Source organism: Oreochromis aureus, linkage group 12 (genome assembly GCF_013358895.1).
Source record: "Oreochromis aureus strain Israel breed Guangdong linkage group 12, ZZ_aureus, whole genome shotgun sequence".
NCBI lineage: Eukaryota > Metazoa > Chordata > Actinopteri > Cichliformes > Cichlidae > Oreochromis > Oreochromis aureus.
In genome coordinates, this window is record NC_052953.1 from 17,626,846 (window position 1) to 17,650,840 (window position 23,995).

The following is a 23,995-nucleotide window of genomic DNA, read 5'->3' on the forward strand; positions in this document are numbered from 1 at the left end:
TTTGTACTTATATCCAGATAGAGTGCTGACTGAAAGCAACACAGAATATTTTCAGTGCGTTTCAGTTGTGGAGGTACAACCATACATAAGGGTCGTCAGCATACATGGGTCCAAGTATGTTCATGCACACAGCTCGGTGCTCCAGCAACAAGTCCATGTGGCCCAGCAGATCCAGACACAGATGTTCAGCGAGATTCACTAAAACGGCCCAGCCTTCAATGGCTCTGGTCACACCCAGTGCATCCAACCAAACCGACCCCAAAATGTCCAGAGAGGCTGGCCAGTCCTCTAGAAGACTGTCTGTTAGCTCCATTTTCCTGCGTCTCGTTTCTGCAGTGCAAAGCTTATTGGCCTGATTCAAACTGTTACAGCACAGATAAAACCCAATGGCAGGTGCTTAATGAGGCCATCTGTCACACACACCCACCCTCCCACTCCTAAAAGGATTAAAAGAATTAGGTGCATGACCATTCAGGGCCTTATGAGTTAAGTATGGTCATTGATAAACCTGTTTGAATGAGACTCAATCCTTCAGTCACTGTAGAATATATGTATGTCCTAATCTCATTGATCAGATACACTTTTCAAATCTGAGGCAGAGATTATCCTGATTATTATTATTATAGCATCGCCATCTAACTGGAGGCTAAAGTTATGTATGTTTATAGTCATTAAAATTGTTATTAATGTGTAATAAGATAATGTGTTCAGCAGGTTATTAAAATGAGCAGCTCGTATACTCACAGCAAATCCTTTCTTAACCTTATGAAGGGACATTTGCTGATTATAAAGACTAACAACGTTTTACGTCACACATTTTGGACCTGTCGGCATTCATCAGTACTGTTTTTGTTATTTTACTGTTTTTGTTTAGTTTTTACTTTAATACCAAGCAAACAAAAACACAAACAAAACCAATGTTTTATGTATACTAGATAAGGAAAAAAATTGCTCAGGACCAATATGTCTTTAACCACTAGATTTAAAGATGCAAAAGAAATTGTTCCTTGGGTGAACTTTAACAGGGTGGATTGAGTTAGTGCAGTTGTTTCACCACTAGATGGAGGTAGTGAATTTGTTTCTGAAGGTTCAGCTTTGCGAAAAGAGAGAAACAGGATCAAGCAGGTACACATTTTAACAATAAATAAATAAATAAGTGAAAATAATATACAAACATCATTTATTTTGACATCAGTTGAATTTCAGAGAATATAACTAATAAAACAAACCACTGTATGTGTGGTGATACAGTTTCATATTTGAATGCCAGGAAGCTGCTGCTCACACGGTCACAATCGTGATTACTGTGGGGACGGTTTCTCTGGTGATCATGATTATTTTACACAAAATTTCAGTGCAATCTAAATACATACCATTCAACAGAAACATGGAACATGACTGCAATGAGGCTCAAAGACAGTTCAAACCCCCTGATTATCTCTTCTTCATGCTATTATCTTCTCCCATTGTTACAAGTCTCTTGAATCTTTCACAGGTTAAATACATGAACCCCTTGTTTTGATACAAAAGACGGGCGTGGCATTTTAATCTCTGAGAACTTCAAACACAATTTTGAAAACCTTGCCAGGTTTCTGGTCACACCCTTTGGCACAACAGTATGCAGATTATTTGGGAAACCTTGTACACTGTGCTGTTGAAATGACTTATACTGAAATCATATCCCTGCCACCCGAGCAAGTTTATTCATGTTTACTCATTTTAGTGAGACATGTTGTGCTTTTGCTGGTTGCTTTTTTGTAGTTTAATAAGGAGCATGTGATATTCAGGAAATATTGTTGAAAAACAGATTTTGGGCCCCACTAGTGGAGTGTGGTGACACTACTGACAATTTTAAGAACCACTTTATTTTGGGGGATTTCAAAGGTTGAGCCAAGACCCAAAATCTGAATCCTTGTCAGACTGGTGTTTACATGCAATGAGCAGCTCTAATCTAGCAATTAGAAAAACAAAATTTAATTTCTCAAGTTCATGGGTGTAATTGGGTCAGCTAGATGATAAATTGCATTAGATTGCTCAAAATACTGAAGCAAAAGTTAATAAGAACATAGTTTAGATACTCAATTCTGGTGTTCACTTAGTGCTCTGTAATCTCGAGTGACAACATTTTGGTTATATTGACAGTATTGCACATAATCCGTTAATGAGTGGGACATGGTTATCAAAACTTTGTCATGTAATTCCTTTCCTGATTAAATGATAGTGTTAATGATAAACTGCAGCTGAAGATGTTGGAATTGTTGAAGAAAGAAGGTAAAAGAAAACCCACAGCTGTTTGTTTTAAATGCTACGCAACACTGAACGCGACTCAGAGAGACATTATAAAGTTCATAAATTTAGAGACATCAGAGTTGCTGCTATAGTTAAAGTATGACAAAACAGCAGCAATAAGTCACCTATTTGTCACAGTGCTGACAAATGAAATTTTTGGTGTCACGTTATTGTCATTATTGTAAAATTGGCAACAAACAACATGCTGACTTGTTTCTGTTTCTTTCTTTGTATTGTGAATTTAACGCTCACAGAACACATTATTTTTAGTCTTCCTTCCTTTGTTCTTTTTTTTAAGTCAAAGACATAAAGTTGCAACACAACGTTTTAAGGTCTTAACTATGTTCAGCTCATTTTTGGTTTGTAAGGTTTATCATATTCTGGCTTAATGTGTAACCATCATTTTAACATTACAATGGGTCAAAGTCGGGTTAACTATAACTGTTATAACTTTAAATACAACTTTATACAATATAAATGCTGTGTCAAAGTCTTGAGCCACCCTTCATTGCTTTATATTTTGCATCCAAGGAGCAAAATGTTCTTATAATTTTAAAAACTGGTCCTGAGCAATAGTTATTTCTAAACTTTTGTCCATCTAAACATAGGAAATATAGGAAAAACCTGACACAGGACCTGAGAGATGCAGAAGGTCCTTCAGTTGAGTCATCTACTGTTCACTGAAGCCTCAGCAGAAATGGTCTAAGTGGAAGGCTGATGATCAGGAAGCCGTTCTAAAGGAAGGGAAATAGGGAGAAAAGGCTGAAGTAAGCCAGATTATACAAGAACTCGACTGAACATCAGTGGCAGCAGGCTTTGGTTGTCAGTATGTATGGAGGATGACAGGAGAGAAGTGTCTACAGCCATGTGTGAAGCATGGTGGAGGCTCTGTCATGGTCTGGGGTTCTGTTTCAGCCAGAGATGTTAGAGATCTCTTCAAAGTTTATGAAACTATGAAAAGCATCATCAGATTTTGATCAACAACACAAGACCATGTGGAAAGCATCTGATTGCTTCAAAGCATCAGTTAAAGCAGTGACCTTAAGCATGATGCAGTAAAATTATACCTGGATAGAAAAAACACACCATAGAACATACATGGATTGGCCTCCCCAGAGCCTGGACCTCAGCATTGGAAGCATTGTGGGATCATCTTGACAGAGAATGGAATGAAAGTCAGTGAGCATCCAAAGAAGAGCTTTGAATGTCCTTCAAGCGGACATGAAAAATATTCCTGAAGACTATTTAATGTAATTAATAGAAAGTTTCAATACATGGCTGCACCGATTTCCCATTTTCCTATTAAATTATAAAGAAATGTAGCATAAAATTGAATTTCCTACTAAATGCTGTTTCTAAGGCATGTCTGCTACTATTACTGAGTGTCGAGACTTCTTCTTCTCTTTTGCTGTCATTAAGCACTCTCTCCAAGTATTCCTATCTGTATGTCTAGCATCTTATGACTCCCTACCATCACACTCCTCCTCTGCATCCTGTTGACGAGCCACTGGGACAGCATCCAGTGTGGCCTTATTGAGATCAGTGAGAAATGGTGTGTGAACGTCTTTGCCTCCCATCTGAACAGCTATGAGTGCGCTGAGACCCCTGGGTTTGAAGTCTGTAACATTTGATCCATGGGAAACCCTCGTGCACAATGATGCCGCTGAACAATGTGGCCCCAGTTCGGTGTGTCCCTAGAGGGCCACTGTAGACTGAAGATCTTATAACCTGTCCTGGATACATCACCCCCTTGGGACCGGACCACTCCCATCTGAAACTACTGGCCCGGTAGTTCAGCCAGAACCAGATAGAATTACATGATAACTGGTGCTGAGGCTGAAGGCATGATTTATATGTGTTTGTGTATAAAATGCCAGTGTGTGAATGAGTGAGTAAAAATCTAAGCGCTTTTGACATCAGATCTAAATAAGCAAGCAGCTTGCTCATGGCATCACTTACCTCTTAGTTACCAAATAATCTAACTTGTTTTTCTGGCTTTCTTCAAAGACTCCAACTCTTTGTGTAGCCAGTTGATAAGGGAAAGCATGGATGATCACTGTTTCCTCTTTATTCAATGGATTATTAATAAACAATGCTTCTGACATTATACGATTCTGCACTTTAATCCCAGAAAAACACAAGATACCATTAAAACACATGGCTTCTACAGTGAATCATCAGATCAGGACTAAACCTATTTTGTCCCACATTCCTCCAATAATCTGTTTAAGAGAACTAAGATGACACCACTAACTGCAGTGTTTGAGGCGCTGCAGTTACCTAAAGAAAGCAGTGATTCGTGTTGAAACAAGATGTCATAAGATTTGTGAAAATATTACATGATGAAACCTGTTCCCACCAATACCGTCCCGTTTTTCTGGCACATCCCAGCTCAGAAGCCGGAAAAAAAGTTAAACCCTCCAACAACAAAAAATTTTATCAATCAGTATCAATAAAAAGTATTTAAGATGGGTTTGGCAGATGCTGGACTATAAGCCAAGCACACAAAAACCCACAGTCATGATAATGAAGACATTTGTATACACACAAGAGAGAATCCAGACTCCAGAAATGTGCCACAATTATGTGTTTCTCTTTTACTTCTGCATTTTATGTCACGGCACTGATTCTTGTTTTCTTTCTTCTCTTTACAAGTTCAGCTCTTTGGTCCAGCCAACCAGCTTTACCCTGTGACAACAAAGGAGGCTGTTGTTTGTTGTTCCCTGTTCGCTTAGCTGTGTGACAGATGCCATGTGGGTCTCTGTGGTGAGCATTGGGAATAGTGTAAGTCATTCCAGATGACTTGAGGCTTAATGAGGAGAGAGCAAAAGTTTTGGTATGATATTACTCCCTGTCAGGACTCGGTGTCGCAGACAGACAACATTCAGCCATTCAGTGTGCTTTCACATTAATTAGAACAAGCAGTTCTACACTGTGAGCAAAGTGTGAGCAAAGTGTAACCAAAGCCCTCATATTGAGGGCTGTAGTGAAACACTGACATTTTATATTGTATCAAACCAGTTACTGAAGTTAATGAACTACCATTAAAAAAAACAAAAACAAAAAAACCCCCAAACAACAAAATGTAGGAATGCAAACTGGGAACTGTGACATCACTTCTTGCCCCATCTCTGTTATCTGTTCCCTTTGGTCATTATTGCTTCTGTTCCAAGTCATTTTACATAAGCTGCAAAGAACAGTCACTGACCTTTATTTATGATCTTAAATGCGCTGTTTTTCCAGAAATATTTCTTATCTTCCAGTATAACTGTATTGATAAAAACTCTAAAGTTTATAAAGAAAATATTATTTTTTAGCTTCCACTGATTTACATTTGTGTATATAAAGTGGGATCAAAACCTCCCTGAAAGTCTCAACAAAAATGAACGTCATTATCATGCTTTTATTTTATTAATGTACAATTCATCATACAGCCACACCTAGTGAAAGTGGAGCTGAGCATATGTTTTTCTTCAGATTATCACATAGTCTTTACAAAGATGTAGAAGGACCCAGGTGCTGTGATGCCACTGACTGGTCAGTAAGTCTTGTTTGGAAGTTTCAATCTGAACATTTTTGCAATCACTGTCTTGATGTTTTGTATCTGGATGTGAGAGGAGAGAACTGAGTGACACTGCATGCTCATGTGGTAATGACATGCCAATCAAAAAGCAGGTATACCCTAAAGTGTATCCTTTTTGACTGAAATATATCCCCAATATAAGACTTTCATGGAAAAGTCAACACTGAACTGTGTTATCTTGACTGGATTGGGTTGCTAGGAGAAGCTTGATAATAAGTATCTGATGGTTGGGCTTTCTGTCATGGGGTTTGGGCAGGCTCAGCCTGAATGAGTCGCTTGGGCTCCTGTGGACACCACCTGCAGAAGGGTCCATTGCAATGTGAACCAGGCGGCATTCATAGGCAGAGGCCTTAGCAGTCAATTACCTGGTTATTGGAAGTTGCTTTGGATACATGGAACATCAGCTGTCTGGTGGCAAATGAGCTAGTGGTTGCTATGGAGAGACATTGGCTCACATCATCACACAAGGGTAGCTATATTTGTATCGACCTGGTTCTGCACTTCCATGTTGGGGTTTTCCCCAGTGGACAAGAGGGTTGTTTCTCCATGTCTTCAAGTCAAAGAGCAGGTCTCGACTGTCTATGCTTAAGTGCTGAACATCTGACCAGACAACCTTCTTGGTGTGACTGGAAAGGGTTCGGAATGGTGCTCCATCTGGGGACTCTATTGACAGTGGAGGGCTGTCATCAGGAGAAATGGCCGTCTGACTTTAACCCAAGTGATGGTTTTGTTTTTTTGTTTTTTTTACTTCTGTGCTAACCACAGTTTATCCATAACAAATACCGTATTTAAGCATAAGGGTGTCCATAAGTGCATTTGGCTTCAGAACATCTGAGGCCGCAAGTTGGTTAGCGATTTTGTAATCATATTGTCAGTTCTGCAGCCTTCTATAGAGCTTTTACAGTATTCTGAGGAAGTCTGGGGATGGACTTCCTCTGAATGGAGTATGTTCTGCACTTCCATTGCTGATGCAGCTGTGCTGAACTGCAGCTGGGAGAGTGAGGAGAGCTGTCAAGCTGAAGAAGGAGTCCTATTAGGATTAGTTAACTTGTGTGGCTTCAGAGGCAATTGATAGGTACTGGCAGGCCACATGACCTGCAGCTCTGGCAATAGCCAAGGCAAAGAATTTTAGGTGTAGGAGTTTGGCAAAACTATTCAGCCTCCAAGCAATTCTAGCAAACCATCAGACCAATCAAACAATTTATGACTGGGAACTGACTTCGTCTACACTGTATATGGCGGGAATTATGCTCTACTACCGTGGCTCAGGGGGGTTGGGAAGGGCACCTGTAACCGGAAGGTCACCGGTTCGATTCCCGGCCTCTCTGTCCTGGTCGTTGTGTCCTTGGGCAAGACACTTTACCCTACCGCCTACTGGTGTTGGCCAGAGGGGCCGATGGCGCGATATGGCAGCCTCGCCTCTGTCAGTCTGCCCCAGGGCAGCTGTGGCTACAACCGTAGCTTGCCTCCACCAGTGTGTGAATGTGAGTGTGAATGAATAATGTCATTGTAAAGCGCTTTGGGTGCCTTGAAAAGCGCTATATAAATCCAATGCATTATTATTATTACTAAACTCGTCTGAGAACATAGTCGGGCAATAAAAGGAATACTGCTGACACACCTTTTGTTCTGGAAGCAAAGTTTAAAGATGGATGGATCAGGTTCATGTATCAATATCAAGCATTAGCCTAAACTCCTTTTGAACACTTAGACATGAGGCCACAAGCTAGGGATTAAACCACAAAAACTACAAGTAATAAACCTACCCAAAAGCAGAAACAAAAATTACACTCTGCAACAAAAATCTATTTATCACAGAGTAACATGACAGAAGAAATTAGATTTTACACCAAACTTTACACCAACCCTGAGTTTCACAATCTTGGTTGGTTATCTTTTATAAAGTTATCAGTCTTTAATATTTGGAACAAAAATAATTGTAATTATAAAGTGTCAAATATCAAACCATCCTTATGAACTCTGAGGGCCTGAAACTCAAAAAGTTTTCAAAGTATGAAGGTAAAATTTTGCATTCCTGCATCAATTCGAATAAAGCAATCGTGCAAAACAAATCAGCTGGAAACTTTTTTTCAGATTTGATTGATTTTATGTGGAATGATCCAATAGTAAGACAGTCCTTGAAAAGAATTGCTGTGCCACCACGATGTCTTTTCATCAATCTCTCTTCACCTAAACAAATGTCTCAGCGGTATGAGTACAGTGCAATTAGCTGTGCTGACAAGACAGCTGCAGACATCACTGTCTGTGAAGACATTATGGATCTGTTCAGTGTTTCTGAGGCCCAGGGCATGCCAAGGTATATAATAACAGCACAGACAACTTTTTGTTGTATTTCAAATATAATTGTCTATTTCTCACAAGGTAATGATGGTTATTAAGGTATTCTAGTGGGATTCCAATGTTGCCGATAACTCTTTGCCTTTCTGTCTGCTCCATTATGTTATGAATAAATATTACAGTCTGAAACCTCTCCAAGCATTTGCTCTTGTGATCTGAGTTGTGTGCTCACATGTTTGTATTTGACTAAAATATGTTCCTTGAGGGGAACATAGTTTCCCGTTAGGTATCTGGACCAGTTTCATTTCTTTAAAAAAACTAAAAGTCATCTGCAAAAACCTGGACCAATGAGTTGTAGTTTCATTGTAGTTTAGCTATGTAGAAATCAAAGCAGCAAAACATCAGTTGAATGTGCTTGATAGCAAATTCTTCTCTGGTGTATCTACTGATACTGTAGTAATGCACAGATTTTTCAAATGCAAATATTCTTGAATTTACATGAAAAGCATCATTGGTCTAGATCACTGTGAATGACTGTGTATAAAATGTTTTACTGCTGAATTTGGTGTTGAATTACTTTAACCAAACTTTAAAATAGAATTCAGAGTATCTGGATGAATGGCTGGAAAGAGGAATGATGTTTTTCGCGACCATGTTGAGTGGTTTCTGCCATAGACTATTGCAAGGCCACAGATTCAATTAGCTTTATCTTAATATCACGGAATAAACAAAGTTGCAATCAAGAAACATTTGCACCAAGGTCACATGAAGAAAGAGGGACAGTGGGCATTTGTGTTTGCGCAGACTGACAGCTTAAACATTTCAGAACATTTTTGCCATATTTGGGTTTCCTCACTATAAGTCAGAAAGGATACCTCGGGACAAGCCTGACTCTAAATTCCTACATTTCAGTGCCAAAATAAAGTCCACATCATTGCTTTCAAGCCACTGGGTCCCGTGTGGTAAATTTTGCGTTTGGGTAACAGAAGTGCAGTAGCACTACAGTCAGCTCATTTTTAAAAACACGCGTCACTATTGGAACAGTCTGTTTCTTTAATGTCCCGAAGCTGAGCACCACTTGTACGATAGCCACTTGGTAAATATTTACCTTCTCTTTTTAGTTTAACAAACTTAAAATTCCACAGGTTTTTAGAAAAAAGGGCAGCCAAAAGGACTTTGTACTCTATGGAAAGATGTGCAATTTAGAAAAGACAGGGGGAAAATGAGAGAAAGAGAGACTGAATAATGTGTCTATTGGAAATGTGCCAATAAGAAAATGTATGAATAGGTAATCCACTTCCAGATTTTTTTGATGGATGGGGCACTTTTATTTCTCTCTTGACTCATTCGCTGCAGGAATCGCCAATCAGGCTGAACTTATCAAGCGTGAAAAACCATGTGAAAGAGAGGCTGACAGAGACAGAAGAAAACAAGAAGGTTCTTTCTCTTTTTCCTACTTGGAAAGCTCATTATTCCTCAAGCTTCCCTCGTCTGAAAAGCGACCCCCTCCTTTACCTAACTTCACTTTTTTTTTTTTTAGTCCCCGCCTCACCTCCCCACAAGCCCACACTATATGAGTGACTAGCTAGTTTTTCTTCTACTCCAGCACCGCCTCCATTCTCTCACTGGCTCTTTCATTCCCTCTGTCCCACCACTCCTCCCTCCTTTCCTTTCTCCTCCCCTCTCCTTTTTCTCCCGTTTCTCTTCATTGCTGGTTGTTCACGCCAGCCAGCTGAAAGCCAAAGAGCTCCTCTGTCCGTCTCCCACTGATCAAGCTTTAAGACACAACTTTCCTCAGAGAAACTGAGACTTTACTCCAAAGGAAGCATTCACTTGAGTCTAAAGGTACAGAAACAACTTCTACTTTTAGTATTTTATACCAGTTTATGTGTCTGCAGATACATTTACCCATCTAACCAGAAGCTGGGTTTGTGTGTGTGGATGTCTGGGAAACTGTACACGTGTGTTGAGGCTAGTGTGCATAAGAGGAAGTTTGCAGCTCTTTGCATAGCAGCACATGGGCTTGTCATAAGAAAGCATGTCTCCAAGGAAGGGTTAAAATGTTTTCTTGTGGGATGGTGCTGCTAAATTATTACTCTCATCTGTCAGAAGTTGCAATGGAATAATAATAATTTTTCAGTCTCATTTAAATGTATGTTGTTCATCTGCTGTAGTAGTTTCAAAATATGATAAAGTCACTAACCTCTGTTATCTGATTCAACTAACTGCATGACTGTCTAATCTTAATAGTTGGGTAACTTTTAAAATGTTTTCTTCCCTCTCAACCAGGCAATTCCAAAGTAGAAGGCGTGACAGAGAAGAGCAACGGAACAAGTGACTCATCAGCACCTTTAAGGTGCTCCTGTCACAGCTGAGTGGAGCTCAGGTTTTCCCACATTCATAACAGATCTAAAGATTTCACTTGCAGCTATGACTCAAAGCAACGGTGAGAACCAGCAGAAGACCCAGAGTGGTCTCAAACAAATCCGAGCCGGAATCCAGTCCCGATCAATGAAAGCCAGGCAGAAGGTGGAGAACATGACAAAAGAAGATGTGAAGGGATTTTTTACCAGAAATGCCTTTGTGATTCTCACTGTTGCTGCAGTTATTATTGGTAAGTGGGGGAGGATTTATTTTTTACTTCAGGCATGTTTTAGATGAAGAATAAATCAGTTCATTAAAAACTGAAGATTACTGGGGTACACCACGTAGCCCTCCTCTCTTCAAACTTGTAGAGTGCAGCACATTTTAAGCATCATGCAAATAATCCATGAATTTGCGACCAACAGCACCATGCTGTACTAAAAAAGGAGGACGAATAAAAAGAAACTCTCCAAATGAAAGAATACAGGGAACGTAAATTAACTTCTTAACTGGCCTTTAGCCGACCCTTTAACTGGCCTTTGGCATCAAGCCAAAGGTCAGCTCAGTGCTCTAACCTCTGACTCTTACTCAGTAGGATGCAAGCCGGCCCCGCCTGCTGCCTGGACATCTGCAGCCCTGCTAGAATTACACCATGCCACAACAAACACATTTGATTGATAGTTAAACTCCGGATATTCCTCACTTCAGGCTGCAGGGTCAGCCACCTGGGCTTATCTGCGGATTACTGATGGAGTGAACAAACAGCTCATTGAAGACACAGACTTCACTGAAACCGAAGATAAAAACAGACATTTTAACAAGAAAATCTCATTTTAAAAATCAATTAAAGCAGTCGCAACCATTGCACAACCACTGGTGTTTTGAAGAGTCGAAGTGCTTTTCATTTTCAACACTATAGCGCCACCTAGGTTGAGATTATCTTATTTTGAAAGTTGTCACAATCGTTATAGCCTACTATTAATTTAAACTCATATTAAGGATGTATTAAATCTAGGACTCTATTAAGCTCATGTTCTCATGTCAACTTAAAATGGTCACATGAAGTTTCTGCTTTGCTTCTGCTTCACACTGCAGGTATAATCCTGGGATTTGCCCTTCGGCCATATAACATGTCTTACCGTGAAATTAAATTCTTCTCTTTTCCTGGAGAACTGCTGATGCGAATGCTTCAGATGCTGGTGCTGCCCCTGCTGGTTTCCAGTCTCATTACAGGTATGGGCATCAAAACATTTTAGAGCAATCAGGACACAGAAAGATACAGATGCATCTCCATGAAAAATGCATAAACTGCTCGCTGTCAGAGCCTTGTTTTATTCTTGTTTTAGTCACATGTACATCAGATTAGGAGGTCAGAGAACTAACCCCCATCAGCAACAACAACAACAAAAATAGTCAAGTTTTAAGGGTTACTTTAAATCCTGGATGATGACTTAGAAAAGTCATTTACGAAAAAATGTCTCAAATGTCTCAAATAGAAATGATTTAGTTACTCTATGAGTAACTGCGTCATAAAGTTAAATATATCTGACACACCCAAGGCCACATTTTTAATATATTATTAAGGTAAGTAACTTGTAGTCATTGTCTATTTCTGGCTTAACTCCCCAAAACGTACACTTGTATTGAACAACAATATACCCAGTACTTTACTCCCAATATCATAAATACATAATACCACCCTTTGTCTTAGCCACACATCCACAGCAGTAATTCAGAGTGCCTACTCAGCATGTCTCCACAGCTTTCTTCAGATTTGTAATACAGTATCTACTGTAGAAATGCCTCGCTTCTACTAATGTGTACTCGGAGTCCCTGCTATCCTGTTGCGGAAGTGCAGCAAAACATCAGTTTCATATGAAAAAGGAGCACATGACTCTGTTTTTATGAGATTTTATGTATGTGGATGTCTTAAAACTCATTTGTGTTTATTTTAAGAAGCTGATAGTGTTGTTTGCTGTTTTGTGGCTTGCTGACCAAAATGTACCTCATGAGTGGCAGAGTGTGTTCAACTAGTGGTGCTTGTTTCTTTTAGGCCTCACAGTAGATGTGGTTAGGATGACCTCATAAGAGAGAGAGGGAGAGAGAGAGAGACTCAATCACATGCTTGATCATTGTAGTAATGCTCTAATCTTGCAACAGCATGTCCACAGCAGTCACAGTACATTTTGTTTTATGTGAAGCCATTCAGAATTTGTTGAAAGATTTGCCTTTTGTTTATGCAGCTCATGTAAATTTGGCCAAATATTGCAGAACAAAAACAAATGACACAAAGTTTTCAAGTGTGTAATGCAAGTCAGACACACGTGAGTACTCGATTGTAGCAAGTGAACGAATGAATAAAGTTATGGAACGTTTAAATTTCCAAAATACGAGTCAACACCATTGACGGAGTAGATAGGAGGGCCTAACGTCCAGTCATTGAGCACTGATTGGAGGGGATCGAAGGGGCCAGTCTCCTGAAGGGATGACATAGACAATTGTCCGATAATAACCTTCTTTGTGCTTCAGCAGGGCGTAACAACAGCATCCTCTGACATCATGTCACATGACCACAGCAACAGCATGTGGTAATCAAAAAAAAGAAAAAGGGTTCTGCCTTAGTAACAAACTAATGCAAGCTATTAGACGCTATGTTGTTTCCTTCAGAACCAGAGACAGTCAAACACTATACTGCTGCACGTAGTCGATGCTGTAACAGCAAACATCATCTGCATGAAGAGATAAATAGTAGCACATGGAAAACAAATTCCAGTAACATTATAAACAGTATAACAATAATTTGCAGAAATCTGATTATTGTAAGTAAAAAAAAAATCACTTCATTCATACATTTTAATTACAAATACTTTGTTTAAAAATAGATTTTCATGCATATTCATAAAACCAGAGGGTTTTTTTCTCATCTGTATTTGTCACTTGATCATTCAGGTATCTTTATTATTTTAATGGGGTAAAGTTATTGCATTACAAGTTCTTTTAGAACACAGTCAAAAGGTGTCCAACTCTAGATGAGCTGAATGTAACATATATTTCATCTTTAAGTATTTTCATTAAGCTCTATAGGACTGATTGCTTTGCATACTTTCATGACTTTGAGAATAACATATTATAGAGCATAGGAGCCTCACAGCCATGAGTTGTTTTTTGCAAATCTGTAGCCCTGTGCAATATGACTGTCACGCTCTCAACACTGGGTAGTGCTTCTGTGTGAAATGGGTTGTTCTAGCTGAAAAGAACTTGCCTCTGAATTGATCTCTTCTAAAAGTGAAGTAGAACTCGGAATCAGTTTAAAGACCTCAAAGGTATTTTGAACAAAACACACAGGAGCAATGGACAGGCAGGAAGGAGAAGGCTTATTAGAGAAAATGGTTTTTAATGATAGAATAAGAAAAAGAGAATACAGAGAATGTTTCCCCTTTTCAAAATTACATTTCATTCAGTTTCTCTCTCTCTCTCTCTCTTTACATGTACTCCTTCACTCGCCCACTCACATAAACTAACCTCTCAATCCATATTGTCCTCAGGCATTTCATTGTGAGAGCCAACTCCACCACAGAACATTTATACAGCCAAGAATGGGCTGGATAGGAACAAGAGACATGGGCAGTAAAAAAATAAAATAAAATAATGTGAAGGGAACATGAGAGGGAAGTCAGGGGAAGTTTCTGGAAGAGGAACATGAATCAAATCTTTTTAAGTGTGCCAGTATAAAAGTGTAATTTTACAAGGAAATAAAGTCCAAGAGTACCAGTGCAGGTCTCATAGGAATGTTCTGCAGCATCATTTTCCTCCTCTGCACTGTCCTGCATGCACATGAGAATTTTAGCTACATGAAATGAGAGGCATTGAAAGGTACAGGACCTCATCAGCTAAGCTGCGAGTTTAAAAAACGCCAATCTAAATATGAAGTGCCCCTTTCTACAAACCTACAGTCAATATGTCTATTTGCAGTTACTGCGCTAAAAGTAAGTTGTTGTTATTTGTAGTTTTACCCACTAAGATGCAGAGGTATTGACTGACCTTAAAATGGCAGGTAAAGAATTGCTAGAACCGTGGAGTTTGTCTTTGCATTACGGGTCGACCTCCTGGAATTGCAATGTCCTGCATTTCAACTTCCTCCCCAAGGCATGCCTACTTTTGTATTTGATGAACATTGCCCATATGAAAAAAGAAAGTCATTGTCCTTCCTCTCCCTCAATCTTTCGTTCTTTTGAAAAGATGGAATTGGTACGGCTGTGTCCGCTGTTGCCTGGACAACAGCCTGGAGATCATTGTGTGTGTCTGGGCTAACTAAGTCAACAAGTTTTCCCAGGGCTGTCGGAAAGGGAATTGGAGGAAAGCAAGAGAAGGGGGTTGATTGGGAGGGAAAGGGTGGCAATGAAAGAGGATTGAAGCAATAAGATCAGTCTCCCCCCAAAAAAAGGAAAAAAAGGGGGAGGAGTGAGGTGAGATGTGGGTTTGGAGAGAAGGAAAAGCAGGGGAGGTGTACTGGGGGACACTCTGAAATAAGGGGTGGTGATGGAGGGGTGGCAGAGAAAGGAGGCGAAGGATTTGGGAGAAGAGAACGAGGAAGGGGAACGGCGAGGAGGGAAGGAAGAGGATCAAAAAGAGTCAGATAAAAGTTTAAGTCTGGCCATGCTAAGACAAGAGGTACAGAGAGGGGCAAAGCAGGGGCAATAGCTACACCCACCCACCCACGGCGAAACAGAGACACACACTCACAATTGTGCTCTTTGTCTGAATGCCGACGGACATAATCCATTTGCCGGCATCTCACCGTAACCTTAAACATCACAACTAAATACCAAATTGCAACCTTTAACCCAGCCCTGATCTATACCCAGTTTTAACCTGACCCCTATGACCAAGTCTTAGCCCTCAATATAACTTTCGAGGCTGTGCCAGTAAATGAGGACAGACCAAAATGCCTTCACCTCCAATTAAAACTCAAACTGGTTCTCACACACACACTGTGGTATACACAGTATCAAAGTGACACATGCGAGAGAAACACATACATCTCCCATCACACAAAGCTTTCTTTGCCTTCCACAGGTCTGAATAAAGATAATGGCCATAATAGGACCTGACACTTTAAAAATACAGCACCACTGTCACGCCCATTGAAGCGCCTTGTCAGTTTCTAAATCCAGCTCTCTGAATGGCTGTATTTCTTCTTGCTACCATTATCCCTACAAAGTCTGTTTAATACTATTAGAACTGTGGAGGACAGTTTAGCCTCCAGGCGCTGCGACTCCCTCACAAATTCTTTCTGGCGGCCGTTAAACTTCAGTTATTCTGCAGCATCGATTTCTTTCTGAGAACCAGATATTTCTTTTAAAGTTTCTTTCTGAAGCTAAAAATTATTTTGTTTATTTGCTTTTATTATAATTTTACTGTCGGTGTATCAAGCTCTATGAAATTTATAACCTATAAATGTAAGTGCTAATATTGCATTTAAATAGCAGAGGTACCTGTCTGGTTGTCAGGCCAACATAGCTGGTGGAAGTATTACACCTTTACGTTGGTTAGTACATACCATAAAACAGAAAAGAAGAAGAAGGAGAAAATAATGCAGTAACTTGCTGATTTTTATGAATCAGAGTTTGTGTAATTACCCAGTATCCAGCTTTTCTCACAGGAATGCGCAATTTACCAGACATAACCTACTGTAGAGCAGAAAGCAACAACTTTTTGGTAACTGGATCTTCAGTTGTTTGTTGTGACTCCTGCTGCAACCCATTCTTTCAGCATAAAATTGTCACATTGTGTTCTCAGCTGCTTCCTAAGCGTTGCCAGTGGTTTAATGTGCTTCATACTTAGTTTTTCCCCCCTTCTGTCACACAAACATTGAGCTGAGGTTAGACTGCTTATCTGCAACCTACATCTCTGCAGAGTGTGTGCACACCAAACTAATGTCAGTGAGGACGTAGAACTTTTTAGTGATAAAGAGAGTTCACGGAACAACGCCAGCTCTAGTTTTTAATTCAGCTGCCAATTCATTTTTACAGAGTTTATCCCCAAAATTGTATTTGATAACTTAGAAAGTATGTGCAGTTTTGCGTATTACATTTTCCCCTGGGCTGTGTGTTTTAGGTGTTGTTTTTCCATCAGGAAAGGTCAGCCAGATTGTGTTTCTTGCCGCTTTTTGTTGTCACAGATAGTCATTCAGATAATCCAGATGGAGATGTTCGATCTATAATTACAGGCTCATTTCCCAAGCTAACCGTATGCTCACAGGGATAGACTTTAGTGATGCATCAATAAAAATCCCTGGGCAGGATTACTGCATTATTCTTTTTATAGAAACCATCACAAAAACAGGAACATACTCTATCTTTACAAACTTCACTGTAGTATTATTGCACCCTATTTAAAAAACATTACCACATTTTTTTTATGCTACTATATACATAAAGAAATAATGAAATATTACAGTCACAAACTCTGTGGTGACTAATTGACATCATGCCCAACACAACCTTTATGGCACTGTTTCTTCATTAGTCCTCCCTATATAGGAATTATTACAGCATGAGTCACTCCATGCTTCTTCCAAAAGTGCAGCTGTGAGTGAATGTGTTTATTTATTTTTAAAACTGTGCTCATATGTTTATGATTTGTCATTTTGCAGGTATTGCTGCTCTGGACAGCCGTGCTTCTGGTAAAATGGGAATAAGAGCAGTTGTCTATTACACCACTACAACCATCATCGCTGTTTTCATCGGTATTGTCATGGTGCTCATTATTCACCCTGGAAAAGGATCAAAGGATGAGTTCTCCAAGCAGCAGCAGATAGAGCAGGTCAGCGCTGCTGATGCCTTTCTGGATCTTATCAGGTATACCTTTATGCATTCTGACCAAATAAGCGTTCGCACAAGATCACTCCAGTACAATGACTGAATCAGCAAAAATGAGGATTCACAGTCCCTTACTAATTGCCCTTTTGATATAGGTCACTGAGATGGAGGTGTTCAGCCTGGGAGAAGGATTTTTAAGTTGTTTTATCTTTTAATGCTGCAAAATGCACAGCAAAATCACACAATGGTTTTAATATCCTATACAATTCCCTTTTGATTGTTTGATTGTTTTGTTTTTTTTAATCGATATGCATTTGTAGTTTGTAATTTATTCATTCTAATTTTTAAATGTACTGATTTTGTTGTGTTTTGCAGGAACATGTTTCCACCTAACCTCGTGGAGGCTTGCACCAAACAGGTAATTCTTCCTCCACACATTTCCCTTTTTCTTTTACACTTACAGAAAATTGATTATCTCACACAGATGTCTCACATCTGTACCTGAGTGCACAGTTAGCATTGTTTAAAGACTCACAGTTAGTAATCCTTTTCATATTGCCATTGTCATTTCTGACCCATGCTGCCGAAATAAACAGTGGAGTTAAATTCCGTGATTAACTCCTTTAGTAGCATCCTTATAAAAACACATTAGACATGCTTTATTTGTCTCAGTGTCTGGTAAGGTGGGCATTGCAAAAAGTTATTAAAATAAACAAAAAGTATATTGGGACGGTGATGGCACACCCAGCGAGCCATTTAAACACATCTCCACACAACATGTGTTATCCTATTGTGACTCATTTGAACACGATTTAGGTACGCTGAGATGTGTTTATGGGTTGTGATATTTTGTGAACATTTGTGAAGGTTTCTTTTTTTTTCTAGAGTTGATTCCACTTTTTCGTTAGGTCTTGTTATTTTGGTGAGATCTGCAAAGGTCTTGTCTTGCGGAACCTACACAGAGGCTCTGAGGTCAGTCTGCTGGTCTGACCTCAGGACCTCTGCTCTGGCATTTCCGGCATCTGATCTTATATTTGCTCTGGCATCTTCTATCTGGGAGGTCTGAAGGATCAGACAGATGTGTTCCCTTATGGGTCATTTCATCTCAAATAAGCAAATTTTTAGAAAATTTCTACTCTACCTTCTTTTATTTTGCATAAAAATGTTATAGTCCAAAGTTTGAATATAATGAGTTCTGTGACATTTTATTCTCATAAATCAAACACTTTACAATAAATATTTTTTGAAAATGGTCAGTCAACCCACATCAGGCCATTTTCTTTGCACACTGAATCTGAGGCAATGTTCGAGTTAAAGATAAAAGCCTGAAATTTTCACTTGTCTTTCTTATCATCAAAATGAATCCAGATCTATAATTTGGGCAGATACATCAGAAAATGTCTGATAACCAGAAGCTTGAAAAAATTCAAGCCTGTAAAGTCTAATATTTGTGCATGTGCTAAAAAAAAAAACTCTGCAAAAGACAATAAGTTACATTTCTGAATCTTGAAAAGTATTTGATATGTAAAACTAAACTTTCACAGCAATAATTATATATGTCAAGAACAAGTCCCACATTGATTTGAGCTGGCCTGACCCTTGCTCTGTCTTGATTGATCCCACTCATCTGAAAGGAAAAGTAAACCTAAGAAAGAATGTTAAAGACTATTGGTGTTAGGGTACATCAGAACTGGATAGCTTGCATTTGCTAATTGTTTCTCTACATTTTATCTAGAACAAATTTATCCATATTTTAAACCATACATCAGGATCATCTGGCATCTTATTCCAGTGAAAACTTGCTGACGTCACACAGACACGGAATTCTTATCCAAATGCATTCTGAAATGCTAATTTTTAAATTATATATTACACATCAGTTTCATAGTAATCTTTAATGCTATCTTTAAGCTAACCCATTTTTTCTGTTTAATTATTTTGAATTACTTTGCCCAGATATTTAGAAACTACTGTTTGAGAGCTGTCTTTTTTCTTTGGTACATTCCAGTTCAAGACGCAATACGCCAAGCGAATAGTCAATGTGACGATGACTATAAACGACACATTAGTCGCACCCAATGGCAGCCAACAAATAGAGGAGATGATCCCTGTGCCAGGATCGGTAAATGGAATCAATGCACTCGGGCTGGTGGTGTTCTCCATATGCTTTGGTCTCATCATCGGGAACATGAGAGAACAGGGACAACCACTAAAGGACTTCTTTGACTGCCTGAACGAGGCCATCATGAGGCTGGTTGCCATAATAATATGGTAAGTACCACAAAGGGTGTTTGTTGGATGGATGAATGACATGTTTAGCTTACAAATTCATAACAGCCATCTTTCTTCAGGTATGCCCCCATTGGTATCTTGTTCCTGATTGCTGGTAAGATTGTGGAGATGGATGACATTTCGGCTATGGGTGGCCAGCTGGGAATGTATACAGTGACAGTCATTTGCGGGCTGCTCATCCACGCCGTTTTTGTCCTGCCCACTCTCTACTTCGTCATCACCAGGAAGAACCCCTTTGTCTTCATTGGTGGCTTGTTGCAGGCGCTCATCACTGCTCTGGGAACATCATCCAGGTAAAGAAGCATCATCCAAAAGAAGTTTAATATTATTCACTTTTGTGTTGTTTTAGTGATCTGGAAGCAGATTTTATTTTTAATAAGCAAAACTGATTAAACATACAAACATGTGTGACACTAATGTCTGTGCTGTTCCCACATGAGTTGAAAATAAACTGCAATAACTTTTATTAACATATCACTTAGCAAAATAAATTGTGTCAGATTAATAATATTAATAATCAATTATTACATCCCCATCTCTCGCTCTCTCTGTCTTCTCGCAGCTCTGCCACATTGCCTATCACCTTCAAATGCCTGGAGGAAAACAACAAGGTGGACAAACGCGTGACCCGCTTTGTGCTCCCCGTCGGTGCCACTATAAACATGGACGGCACTGCTCTGTATGAAGCCCTGGCAGCTATTTTTATCGCTCAGGTCAATGATTATCAACTTAACTTTGGACAGATTCTCACCATCAGGTATGTGCTGTACACTGCACTCCTTTATCAGATTTGTTTAACACTCAATAATTTTCCTATGGCCACGATTTCCCTTAGATTTTCTGTGCATTTACAAATGGTATTTCTTTGCCATCAATCAGTTGGAGAGGAATAAATAAGTAGTATTGTAGCCAAGAGAATACATTTAAGTGACCCTCTTCAGTGTTATTACCATAGAATGACTTAATATGGGACAGAAACTGAATTTTCAGGTAATTCACTCCATCTGCCTTTATTTGTTTTAGTATCACAGCTACTGCAGCCAGTATTGGAGCAGCTGGAATCCCTCAGGCAGGACTGGTCACCATGGTAATAGTGCTAACATCTGTAGGCCTTCCCACAGATGACATCTCACTGATCATTGCCGTTGATTGGTTCCTGTAAGTACTGGCTTTATATTGCTACAAAAAAAAGACAACAACCCCCCCCCTCCAAAAAAAAACTAATGTTCTTTTGTGCTGTCAGTAAAAAAAAGGAGACTAAGCCAGGCTTTTTCACAATTTAGCTGTGAAATTGCATCACTCACTGTACAAACTGGAAATAGTCTGGTATGAGGGAGGACCGGGGAGGATTTAATTTTGAGAAAATAAAACGTAGTGCTGCTGTGTGGTATGAATTCAATCAATTTTGACCTAGCAGAATTATCTGTTGTGCCTTGCACTCTTGATTAGAGGATAAGAGGACAGCTTCCAGAGACACTCCTTTCACATTCCACGATCCTTAATGCATCTGGATTTGATTCAGTCTACAACTATCTCCTGCGCTAGCCCCTTCTTCCTCCCATCTACTGGCGGTGTACATTCAGTCTGAGGATAGCCTGGAACAATTCTGGAATCGTGCTTACAGTTTTCTAATTAAATGTATTTTTATGAACACATGTTGGTGTGCTTTTTTTTTGTTAAGTTTAGCATCTTTTCTCCTGACTTGATTTGGTTTGTCCTCTTTTGTTTCATGTCTAACCTCCTGTTGTCACCTGTCTTTCATTAGGGACCGGTTGCGCACCACTACTAATGTCCTTGGGGACTCCATTGGTGCAGGCATAGTGGAACATCTGTCTCGCCATGAGTTGCAGAACACTGACCCCGAGGTGGGCAACTCAGTGGTGGAGGAGGCAGAGAAGAAGCCATACCAGCTCATCAACCAGGAGAATGAGTACGAAAATGAGCATCCTGTCAGCAATGAGACCAAGATGTAAGGCCAGGGTTCAATTTGCTGCACTGCTTTGAACCACATTTTCAACTCTCAAAGTCCTTTTGACTTCTAAAGTTTTCATCTGATGTGATCGTATGATTAAAGTGATTTACAGCTAGAATCTATTTCAGCCAAGTGAGTTTCACTAATGTGTGAGGCTTCCCTCACATGCCGCACACTTGAAGTGATTAGTAGCTTTGTGCTATTCCTAACAGTACTTTATGTTATGCCAGAGGGTGGCAGCTGTTTACTATTAGGAATGAAAACAGAGCCCAGTGGTCCATGGCGTGCATGTTATCCAACTTCTCCCAGAACTGTGATGACTAATCTTACCCACTAGAGGCCAGTATTGCTGTATCGGGAAAGCAGCCCGCTTGCACACATTTTCTGGCTTTAATTGTTTTTCACTGGTTATGTTTATGAGAAATGTTGTTAAGTGGCAGTAAAGATCTATCAGGAGACTTCATGCACATGGACTAAATGGCCAACATTTTTCAGCCTCTTTGGAGGAAAAAGGGCTATTACAACTTCTGTACAGTCATTTGTGACTTTATTTTTTATGATCATTGTACAGATATCAGCTGAATGAGTGATATAATTTACAAAAAGTCATTTATCCCTTAACTATCCAAAGCAGTATGTGCTGTCAGGCAAACAAAGCTCTCTCTCTTTCTCTCTATAACTATCACCTCAATCACTATAATCATAAATAGTGACATACCAAAACTACTCACTCATGTTTTTTCTCTTTATATCTGCTTAGCTGCAGATTCGAACTTTAAGTCAGTAGATTTTTTTAACCAAAAAATGAGTCTGTAATCCAAATTTCTCTATAGCTTAACAGCAACCAACAAAACATGGTGCAGTTTCAATATAAAGACAGTTATAATGTGGTGACTGTAAGGTGGTGCCTTCAGACTGAAAAATAATTGCCTGGAAAAAAAAAGAAGTTAAATGATAGGTTGGATGTTAAATTTTCATATTTTTCTAGAATACATTATGGTGGATTTTTCGGAATTGAGTTTGCTGTAGAAAATACAATTTTATGTGTACTCTTCTTTGATTTAGATAGAGATGTAACAGATTTTACATCAGAGTCTTTTAGTTTAACACTTAGCTTTACATTTGAACCAATTCAATACAAAGGACATATAGAATGCATAAGAGTTTCTTTGTATAGAAGATCCATCTGAATATAATGTAATTGTATAGGGAAATGTAGATAAATGTGTATATTAATTGTAGCTTAAAATGGCAAAAGGTTACTTGAGGATTGTAAATGTAAAGATGCTCTTACCAAACTAACATTTCCTCTAATTCCTCTTTACAAATGCAAACTGATTAAAGGACCAAATGTTTCTCTTTACACACTTGAGGAAAGTGAATAGATCGTTTGTTTACAGTTGCTGGTGTCTCTCTTGATATGATTTTCTCATTAATTCACAGGTACACATACAGACACACACGAACGGGAAATAATGAGAGTTGTAGTTTTATCTTGCATGATTATTTTGTTTGTTTTGCTTTTTTGAATAAAAAAATAAAATCTTTGGTTGTGTGTTTATTGTTTGATTGCGATTATCAGAAATGTGAAATAAGCAGTGAATTCTTAGCAAAGCCTTTGGAAATATCAGACAGTGTCATTATTTAATTAAGAAAACGATTCGGTCAAAAGGCAGAAATGCAGTATAAAAAATGCACCCTCTCAGGAAGTATTAGGGTAAGTAGCAGCAAGGAGCTGCTAATCAAGTGAACTTGAATAATCGGTCATCAGCAAGTGTGAGGACCCCTATAACAGCAGGTTTTGGTAGTTTGCTGGTCTGAAGCATTCAGGTGTGTGTTTACACAGTGCCCAAGAAGAAAGCCATCAGCAATAATCTTAGAGCTGGCCATCACTCTAGGAAGAGTCTTAAGAGCATTTTCCAAAAAAGTCCCTTCTTCCACAGTAAGAAAGATTATTCACAAGTGAACAAAAAGACAGGTGCAAATGTTCACAAGAGTGGACATCCAACCAAATTCACACCACGTGAGACAGTACAGTGCTCAGTGAAACTGCAAAAAACCAGAAACAACAACAAAGGTACATTTCAGACTCCACGGGTCTCAGTTAGCATGTTCAAGTTCATGACAGCACATTTTGAAAAAGATTGAACAAGTGTGACTTATTTGGTAGGTTTGACAGGAGAAAGCCTCTTCTTTCTAAAAAGAAAGTGGCAGCACAGCTAAGGTTGCATCTGAATAAACCATAAAACCTCTGGAAAAATGTCCTTTGTCCTTTGTTGAGATGTTTGGCCATAGTACACAGCATCATGTTTGGAGAAAACCAAACAGCCCACAAACAACTCATACCAACATTCAAGCATGGAGGTGGAGAGCTGG

General features: G+C 39.2%; 1 protein-coding gene across 1 annotated transcript; it reads left to right on the plus strand.

Moving 5' to 3' along the window:
• Positions 1–9,861: 9,861 nt before the first annotated feature.
• On the plus strand, positions 9,862–22,989 carry slc1a3a (solute carrier family 1 member 3a). The gene is made up of 10 exons (XM_031760332.2): positions 9,862–10,015; positions 10,460–10,784; positions 11,630–11,767; positions 17,190–17,394; positions 17,731–17,773; positions 19,364–19,626; positions 19,707–19,940; positions 20,210–20,404; positions 20,671–20,805; positions 21,413–22,989. The coding sequence occupies exons 2-10, from the start codon at positions 10,601–10,603 to the stop codon at positions 21,618–21,620; spliced, it is 1,605 nt and encodes a 534-aa protein (XP_031616192.1). The 5' UTR covers positions 9,862–10,015; positions 10,460–10,600; the 3' UTR covers positions 21,621–22,989.
• The last annotated feature ends 1,006 nt before the right edge of the window (positions 22,990–23,995 follow it).

Bases quoted from the DNA above. Each gene is read 5' to 3' on its own strand.
- slc1a3a (XM_031760332.2), top strand. From the start codon at position 10,601: ATGACTCAAAGCAACGGTGAGAACCAGCAGAAGACCCAGAGTGGTCTC. The intron at 19,627-19,706 runs GTAAGTACCACA...ATCTTTCTTCAG, and splicing joins CTGGTTGCCATAATAATATG to GTATGCCCCCATTGGTATCT. The intron at 19,941-20,209 runs GTAAAGAAGCAT...GTCTTCTCGCAG, and splicing joins GCTCTGGGAACATCATCCAG to CTCTGCCACATTGCCTATCA.